The following is a 13,819-nucleotide window of genomic DNA, read 5'->3' as shown; positions in this document are numbered from 1 at the left end:
TCTCATTCATGTTCTCTCTTCCGATCCCTAGCAAAGTATAATTTCTACGCGTATCTGTTACAAGAAACATACCCTAACTTATAAACAGGCTTAATTAATAATTATTACTATAATAAAGAACAAATTCATCGACTAAAAGTAATTTGGAGACCTTTAATTATCAAAAAAAAAAGAAGGGGATTCATCATACCGTCAGAGATACTATTGGTGGGATAAGGAAGATTGCGGCAACAAGTGGTGGCAGGATTTAAAAGGCTCATATCAGTATCGGAGTAGAGACCGAACAAACCATCGCAAGGGTAGGAGATTTTGGAATCTCCAAAATATTGCAAAGGAGTCATGGGTGGGTATGGAGATATTTCATGTGAGATTCCATTGGTAGAAAACAACATAGTGTCAAAAGCTACAAGGTTGGTTCTTGTTTCACATGATATTGCCAGGATTCTCGCTAATTGACTTCCTAGAGATTTCTGAATCCCAATGTGTCTCTCTAGGAAACGCTTTGATTCTATGGTCTTTCTCCATTCTCTCGACACGGCTTTGAATCTCATGAGCGATTTCACCGGAAGGTTCAGCAGCAGAATATCTTCTACTATCTCTTGCGGAATGTGTATCCAACTTCTTTTTTTCCCTTGATTCATCTCTACGACCCAAACTAGGTCAAAACAAAACAATTTTATTATATAAATTTTGGTTTATATAGTTGTTAAAAAACTCATATTACCGGGAACGGGGGAAAATCTTTTTATAATATTTTAAAAAGTAAAAACCTTTACCAATTAAAATTAGAAGATCATATTAATATAAATCTAAAAAATACATATTTAACTTTTTTTTAAATGTAAATAAATATCTCATTCAGACTCAAATTAAATTAAAGGAAAATTTGTGATTAATTACGAATTCCTAAAAGAATAATGACAATATACAAAAGAAAGATTAAAAAGGAAAATATGGAATTAATTCTCTAGCGATTCGGTTAATCATGTAGAATCTTTTAATTAATGTTTGGTTGCCAAAAATAAAAATAATTGTTGTTAAGTTAAAAGTTTTAATGAAAGTTTAACTCCAGTAATATTCGACAATTCATTCAATTGTTAATTGAAGTAATAACATTTGTGAGTTCATGCGATTCCATGAATCTAAACCCATTGTAAGTTACATGATTAATCACATCTTCATTTTTATTGTCTTTAATATATAGTTTTACCCCGATCCGTTGTAATATAAAACAAATGAAGGGAGTGATACTATTACAATTACCTCATTTTGTTACTAAAGATAACATATAGGAGCAGATTTCTTAATATTATTAACTATCATATTAATGAAAATGATATGAAAATGATGTTAAAAGTTTTGACCAACATTTCATTCTAACTGCATGTTATATTTCTAATTCAAAATAACTAAGCTTTTCTATGCTATGACCATTTATTTGTATGTTATTTTTGCGTTGGTTTAATTGTGTTTAGATAAATAATGATGTTTTAGTCTAAAAATATTCAGAAAATAAACTTTTATAATGTTGATAAAGCGAAAAATGAATTGTAAAAGCTAAGTAGTTTCTTCAACACCACAAAAACAAAAACCAACACATAACAAAACAATCATTGGTAAGCTAATACATTTGCCGAAGAAAACGCGTGCAACAGCAAAACCATTGATATGACGCTTCGCTCTTTTTTCCAAAGATGGCCGATGGAAATAAAGTAGCCTCATCTGAATAAAGTAGCCTCTTCTCTGCTACTTTATTTCCATTGGCCGTCCCTCTCGTTGTTCAGTTATTTGACAGGTATCTTGCATCGATCTCACAGGCTGATCTGGTGAATGCTCTAGAGCCTCGTAAAGTTGTTGCGTGTGCACTACATATAGCATCGTAAGTTTTCAAATTTTGGTTTTGATTTCTTCAGAAAACGAAAGCATGATTTATGTTTCTAACCTATTTTGTTTCTGTAGGAGACACTTTTTTAGCCAATCTTTTTTTTAAAAAATTGACAAGTCCTAGACCCCATTACATTTATTAGTGATATGTTGACATGGCAATTTGCTATTGGTTTTTCAAAATATAAAATTTGATGTGGAAGAAGCACCAAGGTGTCTTATATGGTAGATGTGTGCTATATATTTGGATATATTTAGCTGATGTCACATGCACCTTTCAAAAATATTCGAGATTTGAAACAACCAAAATTCTGAAACTTTAAATCGTAATTAAAAACATATTAATTTCGATCCTACATCTATGTTTTTATAAAACCGGGAAGAAAAAAGAAACAGAACAAAGCAATTTAGTTGAAAATTCTCTTAACAAGATGTGCATGCGTGCTCTTTTACGAAATAAACTATGCACACGTAGTTCACCTTGGGTATAGAGCAACTCCAATGGTTGGATCCAATTTATGGGGTCCAACTACATTTATAATTGAAAAAAAATACAAATCTCAAAAGTTAGAAACTTATGAGTGTTTATTAGTTTTGGCAGACCAATGGTAGAACACCTAATGAGGGTCTAAAAATTTCAATTTAGAAAACTTGTGTATAAGTAAAAGTCATAACACTTTACACACACTCTAAACAAAACTTATCTTGTTCCCCACATCCTGCTAAAGCTTGCTAAACCGGCCTACTAAGGAAACTTTGATTCTTCAGTTCAGGTTTCCCATGATCCAAGAGAGTTACGACCTTTGCTGTAGCCTATAACTACTGTGACACCACTTGCTCGTTTACAAATTAACCAGGAAGGAGAAGATGGTTATAACTAGTATTGTTTACAACGAATTCCACCGAACGATGAAGTTTATTGAGGAGATAGATTTAACTCACTGAGTATAAAGTTTGGCAGGTTCGATTCTGCTGGTTTAGGCTTGGCCACTTCAATTGTGACCTCAGTTGAAGAATCGTTTGAGAATCCTAGCTTCTGCATTGTTTATTCTAATCTTTTCCCATTTGTCAGATACAGATAACCAATTGAACAGATGAAGCGGGTTTAGTATCACGCAGATCATGCCTTGTTATAAGAGTTAGAAGCATAAAGAAGAACGTAGTGTAAATTTAGATATTAGGGTTACTTACTTAGTGTCTCCAATGATGATGCCTTGTTATAAACCGCACTACCCGCACGCCTTCTTGTACGTGTTCTTGCGGAACCTAGATTCTTGCCTGAAGCAAATACAAAATTTAATTAAATCCAACGAGAAGTGAAATCATCTTAGTGGCAGCAGAGTTTAGATGGATGCTGAGTTTGTGAGTATTGTGAACTGACCTCTCTTATTTTGTTAAGAAATCATCGTCAACAAGCTTCTTTAGCAATGCATACTGAAGGAGACAGAGAGAAACAAGTTATCAGCACACGTTCAAACAAGAATGTGATAACAACACTACTCGACAAGCTGATATGTTGGAATATTGTAAGCAGATTTGGACAAACAAAATTAAGATGGTAATGCTGATACCAACTAATGTATTATCCATCCCAAACGAAAGATATAAAACTATGTAGCAGAATCATGAAACAGAAGGAACACCAATTATTCTGTTTCTAACAACCTTGGAGCAAACTTATTTGTGAAAACAAAGGAGGTCAGAAGAGATTAAAAAAAAGAACCTGCGATTCAGCGCGCACCACTGCTCTAACAAGGTCGTTATAGTCTTCAATACTAAGCGGAGGGAAAAGAAAAGGCCTACGAGCATAAAGCCGCATAAGCATGAGAGAAACTGTTAATGGAATGGGAGAAGTTAAGATTTGGAGAAAGAGTGTAAACAGTAACGACATCTGCATTACATTGGACATATTGACAAGCTAACACAAATCTTACAGTGTCCAAACCTCGTAAATAGAATCGCCTGTCTATAAAAGCTAATGAAGCAGCATTGAAGACTGATCTTGGTTTCTCCAACTTTGGTGGACTTGGAGACCATGTCTCATATCCCATATAAGTCTCATCAACGTCAACAGGTTGTAACTCTACGTTAAGAAACAAAATTTTAGCAAACCATCTCTTATAGAGCCACAAATTTGGAAATTAGACAAGTACAATCCATTACCACCAAAAAACAAAAACAAAATAAAAAAGAGAGCTTTTGATAAGTAAGTTTGGTTCGAAACTAGACAGATTTGATAAGCAAATATCGAATTAAGTGATTCAATTCCGAGTTCAAGAGTCCACCTTTACTAGGAGGACGCTTCAGCAAATCGGCGACGAGAGTTAGAGAGAGACGATGAACAGACAGCGGTCCAAATTTTTTTTTTCTTTTTCTACTAATACAAATATTTTGGCCAGTATAAATATGACACGTAGGTGTGTCTAAATATTTCTAAAAAATCCAAATATGGAACCGGGTTCAGACTAAAAATGCATTATTGATTTTTTTTTTTTGACGATTTAGGCTTTGACACCCCTCATTGGCTCCCATAAAAAGTATGACCATTTATACTTTATAGCAGTAATAATAGAAAATAAATATACATTATAAGCGCTTAGCAAATAGCTCAAGTAAATATCTCATTCATACTCAAACTAAAGTAAAGGAAAAATGTGTGCTTAATTACTAATCCTATAAGGATAATGAAAAAATATATAGAAGAAATATTTAAAAGAAAAATCTATAAATAATTCTCTAGCGGTTGGGTTAAATCATGTAGAATTTTTTAACTAATGTTTGGTTGCTAAAAATAAAAATAATTGTTGTTAATTTAAAAGCTTTAATGCTTTAACTCCCGTAATTTTCGACGATTCAATTGTTTATTGAAGTAATAACATTTGTGAGTTCATGCGATTCGATGAATCTAACCCCATTGTAAGTTACATGATTAATTACATCTTCATTTTTATTGTCTTTAATATATTATTATTTGACAGAGTTTTTACCCTGATCAAAAACAAATGAAGCAAGTGATACTAGTACAATAACCTCATTTTGTTACTCAAGATTTTTTTTTTTTTTGTATATAAATTTTGTTACTCAAGATAACATATAGGAGCGGATTTCTTAATATTATTCACTATCATAATAAATGAAAATGATGTTAAAAGTTTTAACCAACATTTCATTTTAACTGCATGTTATATTTTATAATGAAAAATAACTAAACTTTCCTATGCTATGAGCCTATGACCATTTTATTTGTATGTTATTTTAGCCTTGGTTTAATTGTGTTTAAATAAAGAATGATATTTTAGTCTTAAAATATTCAGAAAATAAATATTTGTAATGTTGATAAAGCAAAAAAATGAATTGTAAAAGCTAAGTAGTTTCTTCAACACCACAAAAATAGAAACCAACACATAACCAAACAATAATTGGTAAACTAATACATTTGCCGAAGAAAACGCGTGCAATAACAAAAATAAATAGATTGCAGTAGCTTTGAGCACTGTAGATCTAATAGAGATAACTATGTGATGTAAAAACAGAACAATTTTAACTATAAGTTATAAAAAAAAAGTACACGTTAATATTGATTGATTTTCTATTTTTTTGAGATTTAACGATATACAAATCTAACTTATATTATAAAAAAACAAAACTAAGAAGATTAGTTTTATATATTTTGTATAGTAAAGAGAGCTTCTAAGATTTTTATGTTATAACTCACAATGCTATCAGCCTCTTCCATAAAAATAGCCTCAACAAATAGGTTTGTTGTTGGTTTATGTAACCGATAATCAATTGTCTTGAGGATTGAGTGTGTAGACCTCTACAAACTTCTTCCTATAGATGTATTATTGTGATTATATGATAGAGCATGAAAACCAAATCTTAACTGCGACTTGCTTACATTTACTGATACATTAAGAAAATTAAAACCATTTCCATAAATAAATCCAGTAATGCAAATATACAGTAAATAATTAATTCTTATACTGATTACATGCAGGGGCGGATCTACGTGGTAACGGGGTGGGGCACGTGCCCCACACTACTTTAAGTTTTATTTATGTAGGTCTTAACATTGTAACACCTTTTTCATTTATATGATATTTACAAGTTTAGCAAAAAAATATCCATTAGCCCATTTGGTAACAAGATGCCCCATGCTGAGTCTCTAGACATTGGTTCGATGCCCAAGAATTCAAATTTCTTTTGGTTTTCTTTACCTTTTTGTTTAATTTTGTTTGCCACGTTTTATTCTCCTTTTAATGTTTTTTCTACTTCATACATGTTTTTATTCTTTGTTATGATTGATGCTTTTTTCTTATTCCATTTTATCGTGTCTGAAATTATGTTCATTCAGTTTTTATTTTATCTTTCTAATTCCATTTTAACTTTGATAAAATAAAATATAAAGATTACATTTGAACTGAAAAATGTTAGTAAAATGAGTAACTTAGTAAACATTTTATTATTGTCTTTGTGGTTAATTTCAAATAGAGTTTAAATTTTGTGCTAGTTTAGAAATGTAAATTCAAATCATACTTTTACAGACAAATTTTATGTTTATTGAGATTTGTAACTGAGCAATTAAATAATTTTATATGATATATCATATATCATATATGTAGTAGAGTATATTTAGAAACCAAAATAAATTGGTGTTATGTCAAAAAAGAAGAAACAATTGATGTTTTTTTGGATTTCATATTTTTAAAAATATTCTAAAATATTTAAAATTATCTTTCTTTAATATTTATAATATTAATATAAATTTTTTTTGTTATATATAGTAGGTGTCCCAGACAGATTAATTTTCTAGATCCGCCACTGATTACATGCAATGCAATGCAAATCAGCATAGTCTATGTAATAACTTTGTTACACAAAATGTCAACGCTTATGCTCAGATGCTTACAAAACAAATAAAAGAATATGACAAGTTGGGGGCATCAATAATAATACGTTACGTGTTGACTTTTATTAAATTAAAAAAATTGTTTGATATATTCGGACCTGGTCCAACATTGTCCCTTTATATTCATTCTTGAGACGTAAATCACCTCAATAGTAGTATTATTGTATTATACTAGTTTTGAAAGTTCTGATAATCTAGTACTTAATAATCATTTATATATCTTGTATCCATATATATAATATGTGTATCCACATCTTTTTTTTGTTCAGCTTCATTCGTTTACATTGTTTTGATTATTTCAGAGGCAGAGAGAAAAAAAAAAAAAAAATTCTTCAAACGTGGTAAAGTTCAATCGATGTAAATTTCTGTTTTATTTTTTCATTGGACTAATAGAACATAAACAAGGATTTATATACTCAAAAGACGAGACTTATTTTTGTCAAAATTGCTCTTACCCGAGAACAAAACAAAACTGTTTTTATTTTAGCGTATCGAACGAAGCATGACTTAAAAACCGCGTTTAGTGACTCGTGTGAACACTTTAGAACAAAACAATAAAATAAAACAGCCGTTAACTTATTATGCCTGAACTTGCCGAATATTTAAAGACAAAAGTACCCTCACTCCTCTCACATTATTACATTTTTTGCCATTGAGACGACCAAACTTTTTCCCACTGTTTTCACCATCTCTCTCTCTCTCTGCTTCGTAAAATCCACTCTCTCTCTCTCTCTCTCTCTCTCTCCATCTATCTCTTTCTCTCTCTCTCTCTCTCTCTCTCTCTTCCAACGCCATGATCGGAGAGAAAGATTTCGCCGGAGATGGAGAGTGTTCTCGAACCAAAACATCAAAGCCACGATTCTCTAATCTAAGCAACCAAAACCATCACCTGCAGCAAGATGACAAAACCGGTCTGTATCATCAGAAAGGCGTCGACTTTCTCAGCGTCCGGTCCAATAACCTCGACGGGTTCTCTTCGAAATCATCGCCAAGATCAGGCAACGAGCTCACTCTCAGCTACCTCTGCGAAAACCGTGATAAAATCTCTGAAAGTCTCGGTCAAAAGGGGAAAGAAGTTGTAACCTTTTCCGAGAATAATTCAAGCTACGATGACAAATGGGTCGAGAGAGATTTCTTCAATCTGAGAGATATGAATCCCAATTCCTCCAAACGAAAAGCTCACGACGAAGAAGCTGAAGCTGAAGCACCAGGGGATGAAGAAGAAGAAGACAAGAAAAGCAACAAAATCGAAACTTTAAATCTCTCTTTAGCTTTACCTGACGTGTCTCTGTCTTTAACGGCTTCAAACGCCGTGAAAAGGCCGAGGGTGACGACTAGCGAGAGAACAACGACGTCGTTCTCTAACGATTTCACGGCGACGGCTCCGTCTATGTCCTACTCTTACTCTCACCCTTTCTCTCACAACATCAGCTGCTCCATGACTCGTAACTCCACAGATTTCGATTGCTCCGTTGGTAAAGACGACCATATCTGGTGCGCCGGCGAAGGAACCAACGGATCTGTTCATAGCCGATTCAGACCAATCGGTGACGGCGGCGTCGCGCTCCTCGCTAACAATCCGGTTTCTAATAAACCTTCGTGCTCCTCTGATTACTCTTTCTTCCCTTCGGAGTTACCAGCTCGGCCGGGGAACGAAGTCGCCATCTCCGGCGATTCGAGGAAGAAAGTTACAAACTTGGAAGATAACGATACGGTTAGATCGGAGAGGGTGTTATACGACATCGTTTCGAAGTCGATATCTTCTGTGGCTTTGATTATTCAAGGGATGGCTGATGAGACTCTTGAATCAGCTAAAGAGTATCTGAGGAACTTGATTGATTCACCTGAGAAGAAAGAGAAGCTGACGAATCTTCAAAGCCAGATTGATAAAAGATCTGATCTTTGCAAAGAGACGTTATCGAAATGTGTTAAAGATCAGCTTGACATACTCGTAGCTGTGAGAACAGGGCTTAAGTATTTCCTCTCTGGTAAGATCAGAATCCCTATGAACGAATTGGTTGAGATCTTTCTCTTCTTGAGATGTAGGAATGTGAATTGTAAGAGTCTTTTGCCTGTTGATGACTGTGAATGCAAGATCTGTTCCAACAACAAAGGCTTTTGTAGCTCTTGTATGTGTCCCGTTTGTTTGAGGTTTGATTCAGCTAGTAATACTTGTAGTTGGGTTGGTTGTGATGTTTGTTCGCATTGGTGTCATGCTGCTTGTGGGATTCAGAAGAATTTGATCAAACCGGGACATAGTTTGAAAGGTCCTAGAGGTACGACTGAGATGATGTTTCATTGTATTGGATGTGCTCACAAATCAGAGATGTTTGGATTCGTTAAGGATGTTTTCGTGTGTTGCGCCAAGAATTGGGGACTTGAGACTCTCATCAAGGAGCTTGATTGTGTTAGAAAGGTTTTCCGAGGAAGTGAGGATGCTAAAGGCAAAGCTTTGCACCTTAAAGCCAATGAAATGGTTAAGAAGTTAGAGAGTAAACAGATCTCCCCGCTTGATGCTTCTAACTTCATCATTCAGTTCTTCAACTGTAAGTTCACTCTTGTAATCATGGTTTAGATCAAAGATTAGGAAACCTTTGAACCTTATGGATTCTATAGATTGAAGTTTGATTCTTTGCTTCACAATTTCTTGCAGATGCAGAGTCGGTACAAGACATTCCAGATCCCCCGAGAGAGCTAACAGTTGCAGCAGAGACAAGCTACAGAAAAGACGAGGCATCCGTGACGCCTTCGACAGCCAAGGATCAGAAGAAGAAGAGCTTTGCGTTAACTGATGCAATGATGAACAGTTTTGATAGTTTAGAGAGCATGGTGAGAATAAAGGAGGCTGAAACAAGAATGTTCCAGAAGAAAGCGGATGAGGCGAGAATAGAGGCGGAGAGTTTTAAGAGAATGATAGAAATGAAGACGGAGAAGATGGAGGAAGAGTACACAGAGAAGCTAGCGCGTCTGTGTCTGCAGGAGACAGAGGAGAGGAGGAGGACTAAGCTGGAAGAGCTTAAGAAGCTTGAGAACTCGCACTGCGATTACAGGAACATGAAGCTAAGAATGGAGGCTGAGATTGCAGGATTGTTGAAGAGAATGGAAGTTACAAGACAACAATTGGTATGAAGGAATCTGTAAAAACAGAGCCTTCCATGTCTCTGCTTCTTCCTTTTTATTTTTATTTTTTTTTGGGAAATGTCAAATTAATGATAAATGTTTTATTTGTTTCTCTGGGTACTATCTTTTTCTTTTTCCAATCTATATAACTTTCGTTTTTTTTTTGCTTATATACATATTTTCTATGATTATATAAAATACATGTATTTTGTGTATAAAGTAGATCACTTATACTACCGTATATGAAAATGAAAGGACAGCTAGTAGATAAAATTATTGGTACTGATATATATTTCATTTCATGACTTTTGCAGAATATATTCTAACCCTAAATAAAATTATTTATAAAAATATTACATTGAGAAAGAGTATAAGAATGGTAGGGCATGAAAATTTATAGACCATTAAAGTTGCTTTCTGACCTGGAAATTTACCACTATAAATAAAATATGCAAATTATTACTTAAAGTAAGCATCAAAGATCAAACACAAAAGAAGAAAAATATCCAAAAAGTAAAAATTGAATACCAAAATAATCACTCTCATGACCACCAATTAGATATCACACGAATCACATTTACACACGAAAACAAAACAAACAAACAAGAACTCGTTGATTAATACAAAAAAAAAAGCAATATTTAAAGGTAGGACTAATATAGTAGTAGTACTATATCAATTATAACGGCCAATAGTGACGGAGAAGTCGACGGAGACGCCGAAGAGTAGAATGGCTAACCCGAGGAAGTTAATTAGACGTGACTCAGCGTTTCTGCTTTGACCAAGCGTTGTTGCTCTTTGCATGAGTCCGGTGAGTGCTGCGACTATACCCATATAAAGTAGAGCCCGACCACCTAAGACGTGCCACGGCATCATCCTCGTCCTAGTACCCGACGATGATTGTGGCGCTAAGAATGTGAACGCACCGAAGAGCCACTGTGAAATTATATACACATCATCACCACCACAGTTGTTTAAAAAATAACATTAAATTAATATTTATGAAGTAATTAATCAACCTGTAAAAAAGAAAAAAAAATAATAATAATCAACCTGTAGACCGAGGAGGATGAAAGTGGTGAGACCGATCCAGGAGTGAAGAGAGACCATGTCTCTAAGGTTTATTTTGTCGTGGAATCTAAAGGCGGCGCAGATTCCGACAATACCTAGAATTAAGCCTATTAAGTGAAGCCCACCGTGAACCATCTTCTGCACTTGGTGCGACGCGTACGCCGTTTTATACGTCATCATAGCTGCATCCCATAATTAACAAATCATTGTCAACAAAAATAATTAAAAAAGCATGCAAAATCAGGAATGTAACTTTTTGTTCTGCAGAAAATCACGTGTGTACGGTTTAATCAGAGGACAAAAATGAATATATCGATTGCCAAATTAGTCTTTGTATAATACTAATTGGGATGAAACATGAGGAAATTGAACGGGCAGTATAATTGGGTTGCAATTTAATTTCTACTGAACTTAACTGGTTCTATACATGAATCATTTCATCATTTGTATCATTGTATGCGTCTTAGATCGTAACGAAATTACCTTGACCCACGAGAAAGAGAAATCCACAGTACATGAGAAATATGTGCACCTATATCAACCAATTCCCAACCAAAAAAGAGAAAATTAATTACTATAGTTCAGTTCAAACGCCAAAAAAAAAAAAAAAAATTATTGAATTCTTTCATGCAAGTATACATATAAAAAGTGTAGAAGATACAAACTTACATTTAAAACTTTAAAGGGGTTGTCGGAGCCATACTCGATGCCTTCGCGGTAATGGAGAAGCCATATGAGCATTAGAATAACCGCTAAGATGCCAAAGAAATGAGCCACAAGTGTAGAAAGCGACGAGTGACGCTTTAGATCCATTCTCAAATATATGATTTTGGTTCTGAACACTTCTTTTTCAAGAAGATGATGACTTAATCAATGAAGAAAGAGAGAGGAGAACAGTAGAGAAGAAAAGAGAATGTGCTAGATTGAGTATCACCTGTTCTGTCGGGTAAGGGTGATATGATATCTAAAAGGGTTATTTATACTAAAGTAATTGAAATGTGAAAACAACCCAAACAATATATAAATAGAAACATAAAATCGCACGTAAGTGTTGACGCCATATTTATAATCAAATATATACACCTCTAGCTAACCAATGTTGTTAAAAAAACTGATCCGGCTAACAAACTGCTAAGATTGATTCGACCACAATCCGGATGAAAATTGTGGCCATTTGCAATCTTTAGACTCCTCATTCCTCAATACTAATATTACAAATGTTCTGCACAAGATGATGATGGTATGCTGATTATGGTGTTGATATTATTATAAAATTATTTAAAATTATATGTATTTGATGGGTCTCTATGAACGCTTACCACCTAACTCATTTAGTTTTAGTACTACTATCTATCTATAAGGAAGATATCAGCCTAAACTATCTTTTATCGGGTAATCCATATAAGTCTAACACAATTCGATGTTCGGTGAGCAAACTAATTGCTTACGTGTAAGGGTTTGGAATATAAAATGACGGGAAGTTTCGATTGCGAAGACAGCTAAGGGTTCCAATCTTTTGGAATTTTTCGTACGTTTGATTCTAATCTCATGTATCTACCTCACTTTGGCCCTACCTTCCATTTTCCCTTTGTCTAGAATTGTAATCTTAACTCTTTTATGTATAGTATGAACTTATTTATCCTTTATGCTATGTTAAATAAAGAGATCGATCCAAGACGTCCAAATAGAGGAGACAGAGGACTCCATTACAACGTCCAAAAATAAAGGATGTTTCGTTTATTCTTATAATATAGAGAGGTAGGACATAGTTATAAGATGGAAGAAATAAGGCTGGTTGTCGCTTTGTTTTTTTTTTTAACATAAAGAACGGCGAGAATAATAGTTTATATAAAAGATGGATTAGATTGGGCTGCGAGTCAAGGAAAGTATCTGCGCCCAACCTCTATAGTCTATACAAAACGTTTGTATGTGTATATCGGAAAATGAAATGACAACACTAAAGTTACTAACTAAAGCAATTTAGGATTGGACACACGAAAAAAAGAGGATTAATAAATTAAGTTGAACAACTTGAACTAATATCTGAGCCGAGTAATAATTAGTTTGGTGTTGATATATTTCCTACATCAGTGGCTTATGTATTTTATGAAATGAGAGTTAAAAATAGCTTCGCTGCGTGGCTCGTTCCGGTTGAAAAACTTTGGTCAATAGACCGACCTTGGTTTTATTTTTGTTTTTTCTTTTCTTTTGACTAAAAAATGGTCAACTATCTTGACCAAAATTTCATCAAATACTTTGACCGATTCAACAATGTAGTTATTTAGGATATCCAGTTATTTATCTTGCTTGAATATGTTGTCTAGATATTCTTCTTTTGTTACCTAGGAGTATAGCAAATATTTGAATATATAATTTGAAAGAGTGTATTTTGATAGTTTTTCAAATGAATTGTTTCGGTCAAATAGCATAAAATAAATGAAAGAATCCATGTTCAATTCCTTTGGCTTGTAGTATAATCAAATACTTAAGAGGGAGAAATATATAGGTTTTTTTTTTGTGAAGTAACCTTAATGTAGTGGCAGGAGATAAGTTCATTTGTAGAAGGCACCATCACATTAAAGATCGAGTCCCGCTTCCTACGAATGTAGAAATTTGGCTAATAGACCAGCCAGTTGTGGTCCAATGGTTGATAAAGATATATATATATATATATATAAATATAGGTTTTTCATGATTTAGTTAATTGTCTCAATAAATCGAGTATATATCACCAGTTTATCTTAGATGACATATGACTAGTGGTTTACAAAAAAAAAATAATAATAAAATGACATATGAGTTAAAAAAAAAAAAAAAAGGAGGATGTGGACAGGC

The 13,819-nt window shown here is 33.8% G+C and overlaps 2 protein-coding genes and 1 long non-coding RNA gene across 3 annotated transcripts; 1 reads left to right on the top strand and 2 right to left on the bottom strand.

Moving 5' to 3' along the window:
- Window positions 2,933–4,248, bottom strand: LOC104755779. The gene is made up of 5 exons (XR_762250.2): window positions 4,170–4,248; window positions 3,830–3,967; window positions 3,608–3,683; window positions 3,266–3,318; window positions 2,933–3,162 (listed from the first exon to the last, which is right to left on the bottom strand). It is a non-coding gene; the product is annotated as an uncharacterized LOC104755779 (long non-coding RNA).
- Window positions 7,451–10,025, top strand: LOC104755778 (protein OBERON 3-like). Its single transcript, XM_010478242.2, has 2 exons — window positions 7,451–9,339; window positions 9,447–10,025. Exons 1-2 carry the CDS (start codon window positions 7,587–7,589, stop codon window positions 9,920–9,922), a joined length of 2,229 nt encoding a protein of 742 aa, XP_010476544.1. The 5' UTR covers window positions 7,451–7,586; the 3' UTR covers window positions 9,923–10,025.
- On the bottom strand, window positions 10,411–12,322 carry LOC104755777 (probable transmembrane ascorbate ferrireductase 3). The gene is made up of 4 exons (XM_010478240.2): window positions 11,654–12,322; window positions 11,468–11,516; window positions 10,967–11,166; window positions 10,411–10,849 (listed from the first exon to the last, which is right to left on the bottom strand). The coding sequence occupies exons 1-4, from the start codon at window positions 11,795–11,797 to the stop codon at window positions 10,589–10,591; spliced, it is 654 nt and encodes a 217-aa protein (XP_010476542.1). The 5' UTR covers window positions 11,798–12,322; the 3' UTR covers window positions 10,411–10,588.

This window comes from Camelina sativa, chromosome 17, assembly GCF_000633955.1.
Source record: "Camelina sativa cultivar DH55 chromosome 17, Cs, whole genome shotgun sequence".
NCBI lineage: Eukaryota > Viridiplantae > Streptophyta > Magnoliopsida > Brassicales > Brassicaceae > Camelina > Camelina sativa.
The sequence above is the reverse complement of the archived record's forward strand: the minus strand, read 5'-3'. Positions and strand labels throughout refer to the sequence as shown.